The 12395-nt window shown below is 49.5% G+C and overlaps 1 protein-coding gene across 1 annotated transcript; it reads right to left on the bottom strand.

Moving 5' to 3' along the window:
• Nucleotides 1-1268: 1268 nt before the first annotated feature.
• On the bottom strand, nucleotides 1269-10425 carry DRD4 (dopamine receptor D4). Its single transcript, NM_001323590.1, has 4 exons — nucleotides 10112-10425; nucleotides 2841-2953; nucleotides 1960-2510; nucleotides 1269-1552 (listed from the first exon to the last, which is right to left on the bottom strand). Exons 1-4 carry the CDS (start codon nucleotides 10340-10342, stop codon nucleotides 1350-1352), a joined length of 1098 nt encoding a protein of 365 aa, NP_001310519.1. The 5' UTR covers nucleotides 10343-10425; the 3' UTR covers nucleotides 1269-1349.
• Nucleotides 10426-12395: the final 1970 nt, after the last annotated feature.

Here is a 12395-nt window from a genome sequence, read left to right as displayed (position 1 = left end):
TTGAATTATTCAAACCGTGCTTTCATTTGTATTTCTTCCTTAGCCTTTCTGGCTAAAGAGTCATATTTATAATTTCTTTCTAATTCTACCTTCCCAACAAGGATGGGAACAGAAATTACCTGTGATACTCATGGGAAGGAAAAAACAGGTAACTCCTTCCATTCCCATAGCAAAATGCTTCCCAAAGTAATACTAGAGTGTTTGGAATGGTTTCTGCTCACAGTTAAATGCAGATTGCCTGTTGTCTAAAACTTGGAGACAATTAGTTAATTGGGAAGACAGTCTTAATTGAGCCCACAGTAACACATCTCATTTACCAGGTTTCTTGCATCCTGCATTTGGATGCAGCAAAGACAGCTCCAAAGCAGCACCTCTGGAAAGCCCCCAGTGCCCTGCTATCTGGGGCAGCTGTGCCCCAACCCAGTGAACGACAGCTCAGAAATGCACCATATAATCATGTGGGAACTGTCTGTTTGCAGATGAGAAATTGAGCACTTGCTGTTTTTAGAAAAAGGACCACTCAAGACATCCCTTTTCTGTTCTGCTTCCAAGCAATTTCCCTCCTGGAAAGCAACAATCCTGTACAAAATCATTACTTGGAAGACTGTAATTTTCTGCAATATTCTTTTTTTCCTCTCCAAGCCTCAGCAACAAGCATCACCTGTCCCAGTGGCTGCTGTGTCTGTCACTGCATGCAAGTTTACCTAAAGGTATGAAGGATTTTTTCCTGAGGCTGGAAATGGTTTCTGGCAGGAATCATGTGGCTTCACAGAAAATTCTGGAGCACTAGCAATAACATTATGGTGCCTTTGTAAGACCCTTGTTAAACATGAGTGAAATCAGTTTTTGGGTTTAAAATTATCAGGGATAAGGGGAAAGGAGGTTGCATAGGTGGATTCACCCTCACCTGGCATATGGCCACCTGGAAATGAGCTTGGTACCCTTGTCTGGCATGTGGACATCTGGGAAATGAGCTTAACAGCTTTTTCCCCCAGACTTGTGTCCATGTCACCTCACAGCCCTGTTAATACCACCCCAGAAGCCAGATGATTAGAAATTACTATTATTATTATTATCTGTGGTTACATCAAGAAGCAAGTGTTAAAAAAGTGGCTTGGCTTCACTTGGCAGTTTCCAGTGGGAAGAGGATTCAAGCTGCATCCACTGGCCCTCCCCTGTAACACCTCACTACAAGGATCTGGGGATCCCTTCCTTCAGCTGCCAGCTCTCATCCTCCCCTCATCCCCAACAAAGACAGCAGACCAGAGGCAGAAATAGACCTTTAATGAACTATACAAAAAATGACCCAGTGGTTCCTCCTGCCCGGTGGTTCCTCCTGTGCAGAGGGCTCAGCAGAAGACATGCAAGACTTTGCGGAAGAAGTTCCTGAACTCGGCGTTGAACACGGTGTAAATGATGGGGTTGAGAGCACTGTTGACGTAGCCCAGCCAAGTGACAGTGCTGGTGACTTGAGGGGGGATGGAGCAGGACTTGCAGAGAGCCCTGGTAATGTGCACCACAAAAAAAGGTGTCCAGCAGAAGAGGAAAGCACCTGCCAGGAGGACAATAAAGAGAGAAGGTGATGTGAATGTTCAGAAGGGTTTAATTTAACGAAGCCTCAGCCAAAAAAAAAATAAATATACACAGCTCAAGCACTCAGGGAAAAGGCAGCAGTTGTGCTGACAAGTGGAGCTGGGCTTATGCTCAGACAAAAACTGGGATGTCTCTCCTATCCTAAACACTGATGAAAAGTCTTAAGTAAGTCTTGCTTTGGCTTTGAACTTAAGATATTGGGAGTCACAAGTTTGCCTTGAAGGGAGGTTGGGTTATAAACCTTTCCCAAGGGTGGTGGTTTTTGGCACTGCTCTGGTTTCACCCAGGTCCTGCCAGTCTGAGCGCTGTGGTGGGACAAGCTGGCACATTTCCCACCCTCCCCAGCCACCCCTGACAGCCACTCACCGACGACGACCGGCAGCACCCGCATGGCCTTGCGCTCCCGGCCGTTGATCTTGGCCCGCTTGTGCCCGTGCCCTGGGTGCGGGTACCTGAGGTGTGGGTAGGACACAGTCTGGATCCCACTGTTCATCCCACACTCCCCAGGGAGGCCGGCACGGGCATAGGGGCTGCTGCAGTCCAGCAGCCCCAGCCGGGTCTGCTCTCTCTCCATCAAGGTTGGGGGGTGATACAGCTTCCTGTTGGCTCCATAGATGCAGCCTCTCAGCTTGGCCTTCCGGGCTTCTTCCCAGCGCTTGAGTCCTTGGAACATGCCACAGTACAGCACCAGCATGACAGGGCATGGGATGAAGAAGGAGCAGATGGAGGAATACACGATGTAGTTGTCATCCTCCAATTGGCACAAGCTGGGGTCCCGGTTTGGGACATTGTTGAGACCAAATATGACTGGGGAAGCCACAGCAAAGGCGAATATCCAGGTGGTGGATATAAGGATCAGCTGCCGTAGGTCGATCTGTCGCCGGTTGTAGTTGAGCGGGATTTGAACAGCGATGAACCTGCCAACACAGCCCTGGATGAGTCAGTCCTGGTGTGGTGGTGGCACCACTGGTAATGTAACTGAGGGGCCCCAAGCTCCTTGTCACTGTCCTTCCCCTCATTAATTTACAAACAGTCGAGGCCTGGGCTACAACCAGAACAGCCAAGGGACAGCTCTGGTTCATCTCACAACGGGCTTGGCCACCACTGGTGAGACACACACCCAGCGGTGAAGGACATTAGGGCAGAACACCCTCCTGAGGGGGGGTAGAATCCCTGCTTGGGACACTGGCAAGGGCCTATGGAACCAACGTGCTGCCCAGGCACAGCCAGAGCAGGAAGCCACTCACCGATCCACGCTGATAGCACACAGGTTGAAGATGGAGGCTGTGCACAGCATCACGTCCATGGTCATCAGGGCATCGCACAGCACCGTGCTGAGGGACCACACTCCTCCCTGGAACTGAAAAGATCCCTGGTGTCAGCAGATGCTGTGTCCTTTAAAATGACAGGGACATGGCCATGCCTACGTGCCTCAGCCACGCATGTTTCCTCCAAACAAGCAGCCCAAAGCTGCCATAGTGTTCCTCCTATGGCACAATGCTCCCAGCAGCACATGGGAATCATCCCCAAACAGAGCCCACAGCCTGCTCAGGGCTTGTGGTTCTGGCCCATCTGGAGAACTGAGCTTTCAGACCATCAGACTCACCATCAGCCAAGTGAGTCATGCTGGGCAGAGAAATGGACACAGGACATTGTGCTGCCTTGGGTGAGGGCAGGTACCTCCAAACTCCTCAAACCCCCCCCGTTCAGGACCCCAGGATCTCCCCAGCTTGGCAGTACTGACTGCACAACATCCTAAGCTCAGTCCCCAAGCATGGAAGAGACAGAGCACAAAGCTTCTCTTCCATTCCTGTGTCCCAACTGCTCCAACCCATGGTGTGCAGACGATGTGAATGATTTCCCTGTGTTACACCACTGTTCCATCCTGGCAGGGCACAAGTCCAGCCTCTGGATACAAGGCCCAGGCAGTGAGTAACAACCTCTGATTCTCTCCCCTCGGTCACAGGCACCAGGGCAGAGCAGCAGGGACCGGTGTTACTCTGAACCACCTGGAAATGTTGGCTCTGCCATCCTTGGTGATTTTCAGTTCAGTCATGTCTCAGCCAGAAGCACAGGCTCTGCACAGCCTATAGCAGAGGACAGACAGCAGGACAGACAGCAGGACAGCAATGGCTGATGCTGGTACAGCTAGAAACTACTTGCAGTGCTTTGTTCTAGTTGAGTGCATCTCACCCAGGTACAAACCCAGCTTGTTCTTTTAACATTAAAGCACTTTTTAGGCTGACACAGAAATAGGTCACCTCGATCTCATCCCTGTGCCATTATTCCCATGAACTCCTTGAGCACAGGTAGAGACTTATCTGTTTGCTTGCACCTGCACAGGTAAACCAGGAAGCTCAATAGGCTGTCACCACAAGGACAGCAGGGAATTCTTCCTCTGAGTTTGAGAGAGAGGAAAATTCCACCATCCTTTGGGTCCCTCTGCAGAGAGAGGTTCAGTTAAAAACCCAATAAAATGTACAAATAAGTATGATTTTAGCTTGAAAAAAAAGTGTTCAGTAGCAATGGCCCCTTGTCATGTCTCACTCAAACACTTTATTTTTATATTGCAAAATACCAAACATTATCTGTACTCTCTATATGCTTTTATTAAAATATGTATGATAAATACTACTGTGTATATATGTTGCTACATGTAATATATTTTATTTTCTTTGTGTTTTTATCTACAGATAATGTGAATCATCTAATATATATATAATTTATTACATATTTTTATCTTTAGAACATGTGCTGTGTTAAAATTATTTAGATATATATATATATAAATTCCAGGGACTTTTTTCTCTATAGCAATAGCCAGCCAGTGCTCATAGAGTCTAATGTTGCTGCCATTTCATGTTGCAGGTTTCAGGAAGCAGGTATGAATTTTTTCCTGTACTGGTGCTAAACAACAGGTTCTGGTTTCATTCATCCCAGCTCAGAGTGCAGCCACGTGGGGAACACGCTCCACAGAGCACCGGGAAAGTGCTGAACCCCCAGCCCCTGCCAGCAACAGGGCAGGCAGCTCTGCAGGGATTAATATCAGCCAGTAATGATGTCAAGCACAGGATTATGATTAGAGGAGCTGTAAAGCCAAAGGAGTCTCTGAAGTAACTGTTTTGCTATTTTTGTACAGCATCTTCTTGAGATACCTCCAGGGGAGCTCGAGTCAGACCTGAGGGCTTCATTCAGCCTCTTCTCTAGCACAATGCAGCCACTCCAAACTGAATTTGGACCTGAATCATCAAAAAACAAATTTCTGCCAAGCTCACTGGGATCTTGACAGGTTCAATTCAGCCTATGAGAGAGAAAATTTGATTTTGGGCTGCAGTTTTCCAAACCTATTTGTGATTTGGGGGAACTAATTGATTCTGAAAAGGACAAGGATTCTCAGCTGCAGCACCTTTGGATCATGTGAGATTAAAGTTGGAAAATGCTATAAACCCTTCCCTTTCCCCACCAACCCTCAAGACTCTGGCTTTGGGAAAGGTGCTAGGAGAGAACTTCCCATTCTAGGGTGTTTGTCACCTGCCCACCTTGCTAGGAGAGAACTTCCCATTCTAGGGTGTTTGTCACCTGCCCACCTTGGCAAAACATGCCAAGGACCCCTCTAATGGGAGAGTAACTTTGGATAAGAGGCTTTGCTGGGCCATGTGATTAAGGAGTACCTAATTCCAGGAGGCTGCAGCAGATTAGCCCATCAAGGTACACAGTGTAAAGATTTATGGATCACAAACAGCTCAAGCTTTCTTTAAGAAGTGCTCCAGAGCAACTGCACCTTCAGCGGCTCTTTGGGTTCTCCACTTTTCCAGAATACAATGCAGAAATTTTTATAGGATGGTGGATGGCAGGAGATAGACTTGGCTTCTTAAACACCCTTGCAACTGCCTTCTAAGTCAGCCCATTCTGGTATCCTTATTCCTAAGCACAGCTGATTTGTAAGGAAAACTCTGCCTTCTAAACCAGCCTGATGCCAGCAGAGCTCCTGAGGGCATGAGCCAGGACAGAACCGAAGGTTTTAGTCCTATTTCCTCTGATATCAGCTCTTGTCTCAGTCCTGCCACATGCAGGGAGCAGCAGAAGCCTGAAAGGGAATTCGGAGATGCCCAGCTGGACTTTGAACAAGCACCTGCCTCAGAGCAGTCATGGCTCAAAGATATGTGAGGCATGGAGTGAGAAGTCTGTGACATGAGCTGGAAGAGGAACAGTCCCTGCCAGTGGGTAAAGTCCAGCATCAGAGTCAAAGAATTGGCCCCATGTCCACCAGAACCTGACTTGGGGCTTTTTGTCATAAGTTGTGACAACTGTCACAGCCCCCAGAATACACAATGGAGCCTGCAAGGGGAGAGGAAGAAGAGGGAGTGGGACATAAAACAGAGGTGCCTCATGTCTGCTCTGATGTTGTTTCTTAACTTAAATCATTGAGGTCAAAGTTTTTCAGAGATCATGAGCAAGCCTGATCATCCACCTGAGACATTAAGAGGACCAAGAATTCCAAGACACCCCTCCCCAGTTACTGGTATCTGAAAAAACACCAAACCCTAAGCACTGGTTAGTAATTGCCGGCCTGTCTCACCTTCCCGGTACTTTGTGTGGCTCAGACATCAGCCAGACCCAGAATAACATCTATTTCCACTAGAACTGTAACATTCTAGGAAAGACTAATCCCAAATCCTACTGCAAACAAGCTGATACGCATTTACAGAGAGCCAGGGCAATTTGGAGAGGGTAGAGGTCTGGCCTCTCATTAGAGGAACTGTATCACAGGCACACAGAAAATACTGCAAGAAAATAGATGTACTGATACCAAACCAGTGATACCCTGAAAGTTTTAGGCAGAACTCATCACCCTCACCAAGATAAGAAGATAGCTCATGTGGTTTTTATTGGCTGCTGGGAACACTCATCTTCCCTGACCTGGAGAAGGAGCCAGGTAAACATGCAAATCTGCTCAAACTGTTTCCTCTTTTCCATAATCACCTACACAGGTCTTAGTGGCAAAGATGTTTACATAAGCAACACCCTCAGCTCCTGCCAGCAGCTTCCTGGCTCAGGCCTGTTCTGCAGCTCTGCTGCTCGGCAGGGATTAGCAGAGAGCTGATCACAGGAGCAGCAGGTACAGGTACAGGTGTGCTCCACAGCACAGTCCACATGTGGAGCTTGTCCTGGTGCCTGCCCCAGTTGCTGGGATGCCTCCACTTAATGAGGGCTGTATAAACTCCTACAAGTGTTCCAGAGTCTTTGGGACTCCTGCCACTGTCACAGTCTCTAGGAAGAGGAAGCAGTTACACACAAGGCGAGCCTCTGGACCCGTGCAGCTCCCTCCCAAAGCCACACAGAGCCAAGTGATATCCTTCAGTAACCCCACAAGCACCATAGCTCTCCTTCCTCAGAGCCCCCTGTTTCAGTGCTACCAATGCTCCAGGCACTCTCTGGGATCTTCTCCTGGTTTCTCTTCATGTCAAAGCAGAACTCTGCTCCTGGAGTAACAGTTAATGCCAGGGAGTGCCCCAGGCCATCTCCTTTCCCCTTGCTTCTCTGCCTCTCTGGCACTGGATTGATTGCTGAAAAGCACTTGACACACCCATCAGAAAACCAAAGCTGGCAGAAGAGCAGTGCAACTTCCCCATGGAAGTTACCATTGCCTCTCCCCATCATACTGCTAAGATCTGAGATTCCCAAGCAAGCAGGAAGATAAGTGCCTTCTGCCCATCAGGGCAGGCAGCTGTGTGGTAATTACAACTAGAAAACATTGGAACATGTCTTTGCTCCATATTTGGATGAGTCCAGTTGAAAGAGAGTATGTGTTTTGAGAGTATGTATTGCTGCCAGTGTCTGAAATGAGCTTTCTTAACAACCAGAAATAAAAGCCAATATCAAGGACTCTCCCACTGTGCTCCAGTTTCTGGAATGGCAGCAAAGGATCATCCACATCCCACAGGAAGGAATCCCATCCCCACTGGGGCTTGGAGGAGATCTGTTGTTTGTGAGGATGTCAGATGTCACCTCAAAAGCTAAGTCCCTCCTGCTGTCTTCTAAAGCTCTGATTAGGAGGAATGTTTCCAAAACTGGAACACAAGATGCCACCTCACAGGAAAACAGCACAAGGTGAATGAAAAAATGCTCAGTTTATTGCTCTGTTCCTGCTAAAAAAAGCACAAACCCACCACCTCAGCTGTTTTTTGAGTTTTCCAATAGGCCCCCAGAATCCACCTTTACTGTGTCAGGAGTTGTACCAAAGTTTAAAACAACAAAACAAAATCCCCACACCAAGAATGAATGTTGAGGTGAACATTCAGGACTGTCCAGACCATATTTTCAGTGGCTACCATGTTTGGTAAAGAGTGCAAGCTGGAACCAAGCTAGTTCTAAAGAGCAATCAGGACACCCTGCATCTTGCATCCCAACATCTTATTCTGAGTTTTGCCTCCAAAGAAAAAAAGACAAAGAAAAGAAACCACAAAAATTCTGTCCTCTGGCATGGATTCAGTGGTTACTCTCCCTTTTCCTTATTTCAGAACAAAATGAGCTGGAAATCCTGCATCAGTAGGAGACAATTAAAATGAACACTTGCAGGCTCTGAGCCTACAGAGAAGCTTCCAGGCATGGAATGAGAACTGCTGCAGCGCTGGAGTTGCTCTACACATCAGAGACCCACTGCCTGCTTGAGGGGGCTGTGACTGCTGCACCGTGCTCTCTCTCTCTGTTCAGCACTACCCACACCTGCTCCATGCATTCCCTCCGAGTGCCAGGAGTGCAAATCCTGTGCTGTTTTGTGCATCTGAATGCCTGCCTGGCTGCAGGAGCTGCAGAGGATGAGAAGGAAAGACTTCTGTCTTACAGCACCTTCACTGCCCATGTTTAATATCCTGGGAGCAGAGACATGGAAGAATTCCCTCACAGAACTGATGTTTATAAACAGCCATGGAAGTGAATATATCAAGTGTCACCACAAGCTGGACAACCCCAGTTTTTAAAGCTCATACAGGTATGAACACCTGTTACCTGAGAATCCAGAACTTGTGGAATGTCTGTGGTATTTAAGGAAAGCCCCACAATACTCCTGCCCCATTGGAAGCATTTTCAGAGGTACGCCAGAATATGTTAATCTGTATTTTCTGTATTCCAGCAAAACTCCTACCTGAAGGCAAAAGGAAACCACTCTGGTGTTGATGACTGCCCACAGAGAGACCTGGGGACTGAAGGCATCGAGAGACAACAGAAAGTGGAAGGAAGAAAAGGGATCCCAATTAGCAAAAAGTAGCTGAGAAGAATGATGAATGTGCCTTTCTAACCAGCAAAATTGAGGTAATGAGGGAAAAGCAAATCCACCAAAACCAAGAGCACAGTGGAAAAAGATGGGACCTAATGCTCCAGTTCTTCATTGGTTCTTCTCATGGGTCCCCAGATGAACCTGCAGGTATTGAACACAATACCTGTCTCCAGAGAGGTCACAATGTCCTGCAAAATCCTAGGCCAAGGTAGAGACCATTCTAAGCTCTAATCTGCAGCCTGCCTTGCTTAGGGGAGCACACGCCTGCATGGCCATGGCCTGCTGGGCCATGGGGTGCTCTGCATGGCTTGCCAGAGAGGACAAGAGGGGAGAGGCTCTTCCACAGCTGGGAAGAAGATCCACACTACCAGCTACCACCAGGATGGGTAGAAAAACCCGCTATTTGGCCCATTGGATGTTTCCATCCTCTTGAGCAGGGAAGAGCCACCCACTGGTACTAGCAGGTTTTAAACATCCCCCTGCAAGCACAAGGGTTTATTCCTCCCTGGCAGTAAATGTTACAGAGAGAACCACTCAGCCTCGGGAGTATCTGTTGTTCTTTCCCTCAGCTGCCACAATCATGGGGGTGAACAGGTTTGGGGAGTGAACAAGCAACTCTGCCCCATGTCCCTGAGCTGGCTCTCCACGACTGCCATCATATGCTGGGTCAGGCCTGTGCCAATCAACAACCTGCCAAGCAAAGCCACCTCGGTGCAGGGTGACCAAATCCCATCCAGCTCCCGGGAAAGACGGCTTCTCCTTCTCAGCCAACACGGAAAGTTGTTTCCTGGCTAAAGAAACTAAAGATCTCCTTTTATCACCGAGATCTGCTCACTTTATGCCAAACAGAGCACAGCACCTGTCTCTTCCTATCCATTTGCTGACGGTAACCTGGCCAGCGTGCAAGCCAGGGGACAGCCACCCCGCTTCGCTTCCACTCGGGGCATCTCCGTTCGGACGGGGATCCCAGGAACCCGCACGGAGCCGGCTCCGCTCCCCGCATCCCGCGGTCCCGCAGCGCTGTGCGATGCCGTGAGGCTCGCAGGTAAGAGCCGGAGGGTCTGACCGCCACATCCCGGGCACAGGGCTGTCCCGGGCCGGCGGGCGGTGGGGAGCAAGCCCGGAGAGCGGCTTTGACCCTCGGCACTTGGTCTCTTGCCCCCCCGCTGCCTCGTAACCTGCAGGCTCGGCGGGCACACAAGCCCCAGCCCGCCGTGCCCCGGTGGCCCCGGGCTGTCTCACCTCGGAGTAGACGTAGAGGGGCAGGACGAGGAGGGCGAGCAGCAGGTCGGCCACGGCGAGGCTGACGATGAAGTAGTTGGTGGTGGTCTTGAGCGCCCGCTCCGTGCAGACGCTCAGACAGACGAGCCCGTTGCCGCCGACGATGAGGAGGATGAGGAGGATGCCGAGCACCAGGGCGGCGATGCTGTGGCCGGCTCCGGCGGGCGGGGGTCCGGCGGTGCCGTTGCCCATGGCCCCGCGGCGCTGCCCCCGCAGCCCCGCGCACGGAGCCGGGCCGGCCGCCGGGAGCTGCCCGCCGAGCCGCGGGAGGAGCCTCCGCCGCCGCCCCGCCCGGCCCCGGCCGGGCCCCGCGGGGACAACTGGGTCACCAAGCGGCTTAAGGGGTGGCCGATGCGGGGGGGACAGGCTCCCGGTGTCCCGGTGTCCCGAGCGCTGCAGAGGTCTTGCTGCGTTCTCACATGGTCTCGCTGTGTTCTCGCATGGGGCTGTTCTTTAAGCAATGTTAGAGGAAAGAAATTGGAATCAGTACGGATCGGGTGAATAACTGGGAAATTGTATTCCGATGTGTGTGTAGAATCCATTAATGTTTAGCAATTTGTAATTAAACTGAGTGAAGATCCAGACAGTCCATAATGAAATTTGAAGATAGTGCCAAGACAGGATGCTGCGAGCATCTTGTAGCGCAGAGTAGGGATTCAAAGTGCTCTAGATAAGTTGGCAAATGCAGGATGCACTTCAAAAGGAAGCTTGCACCTTACCCATGCTTGGGGAGGAATAACAACTGCAGAAATGTAGGATACAGGAAGAAACCAGATAGGCAGCAAGTGTGGGAGCAAAGATGGGGTGGCAGGTCATGAGGGGTGGCTGAACGTGGGGGCTGAGGTGTCTTACTGCAGAAAATGAGAGAAAAATGCTGTTTGAGGGGTACCTATGCACCTGCAGGATCAGGAAGCACAGGGAGATGTGACCTCCCATTTCTAGCCCAGATGACTTGGAAGATGGGGGAGCTGATACAGACTCTGTGGGCATCTCTGCAGCTGTGCCACCAAACCTCAGCCCAGATGTGAATGCCAGGTAAGCATTCAGGTCAGCCTAATGTTTGTGGAAGGCAGTGGGAAGAGAAGGCATAGCAATAAAGTGACATTTATACTGCATGGAAGGGAAAAATACTATATTGGAAGCTTTTTATGAGACAAATTGATTCTAAGCTCTGTTATAGGCTACAGCTATCAGAGTTTCATACAAACCATTAAGACTTGTGGGAGAAATCCTCTCTCCAAACCCTGCCCTTGCTGCCCCAAAGTTCCCTTACTCTTTTTTTGGAAAGGGTCATGGTTACCCTTCAGCATGTGCAGCATGGAAAGGCCACAGCCCTGATGTCAGCCATAGGACACAGATCCAAGCACTGTCCTTTCCTTGGACTGGCCTAACAGCAGCTGATCCACACAATCTGTTTTGCCCAGCTGCTGTGGCTCTGCAATTTCATACACGAGTAGGAGAAAATTCCCTTGGTTTAAGCACTTGGACAACAGTCTGGTTGTCCTCAAATTCTGCTTCCAGAGGTGGGGCTTCCAGGTAATTTCTAAAGCCAGCAAGAATACCATGTCTTTAGTAACTGTGGTTTTGTACCCCCTCCTCTCCCATCCCAGGGAAGGTTTCCCATTCTCATGTTGATCCCAATACCCATGGAATTGTTTTTCCAGTCATCTCCCTCTTCTACTGTGCAAAGACAGGAGAGACAATTCCACCTGGCCTGAGTGGGACCAGGTCTTGCTCTAGATCTGTCTGTCACCAGCACTGGAGTGGGTATGCACATACTTGTATCTCTGCATTCCTTTTGGGAATGGTTTTGTGTTGGACTCAGGAGGACACAAGCATGGTTGCACATCTGCCAGGTTCAGAGCTCAGTGATACCTCATCTGCTGGGAAGTTCAGACAAGGAAGATGGTTTCCATCATCTGGTCACAGCTTTTCCTATCTGGCTTTGATCCCTAAAGCCTGACTCCTGGCACAGCCTTCACTCAGTGAGGGGTTGGGACAGCGGAACCACTTTCACTGAGCCCTTTTTATTCTGAGAAATCAGCTCAAAGTAGTAAAAGGGGGCCCTGAAGTACATTAATGAAACTGTGTGGACAGAATACTCTTGATTTATTTATGTTTAAACCACCTGAGCAGTTAAGAGAACAGGATGGAAACATGACTGCTGTCCTCTTGGCTTCCCACAGGGATTAGTGCCATTCCTCTAATCCCCTTTAACAGTTAATTTACATTCATTATCTCAATT

This window comes from Parus major, chromosome 5, assembly GCF_001522545.3.
Source record: "Parus major isolate Abel chromosome 5, Parus_major1.1, whole genome shotgun sequence".
Taxonomy (NCBI): domain Eukaryota; kingdom Metazoa; phylum Chordata; class Aves; order Passeriformes; family Paridae; genus Parus; species Parus major.
The sequence above is the reverse complement of the archived record's forward strand: the minus strand, read 5'-3'. Positions and strand labels throughout refer to the sequence as shown.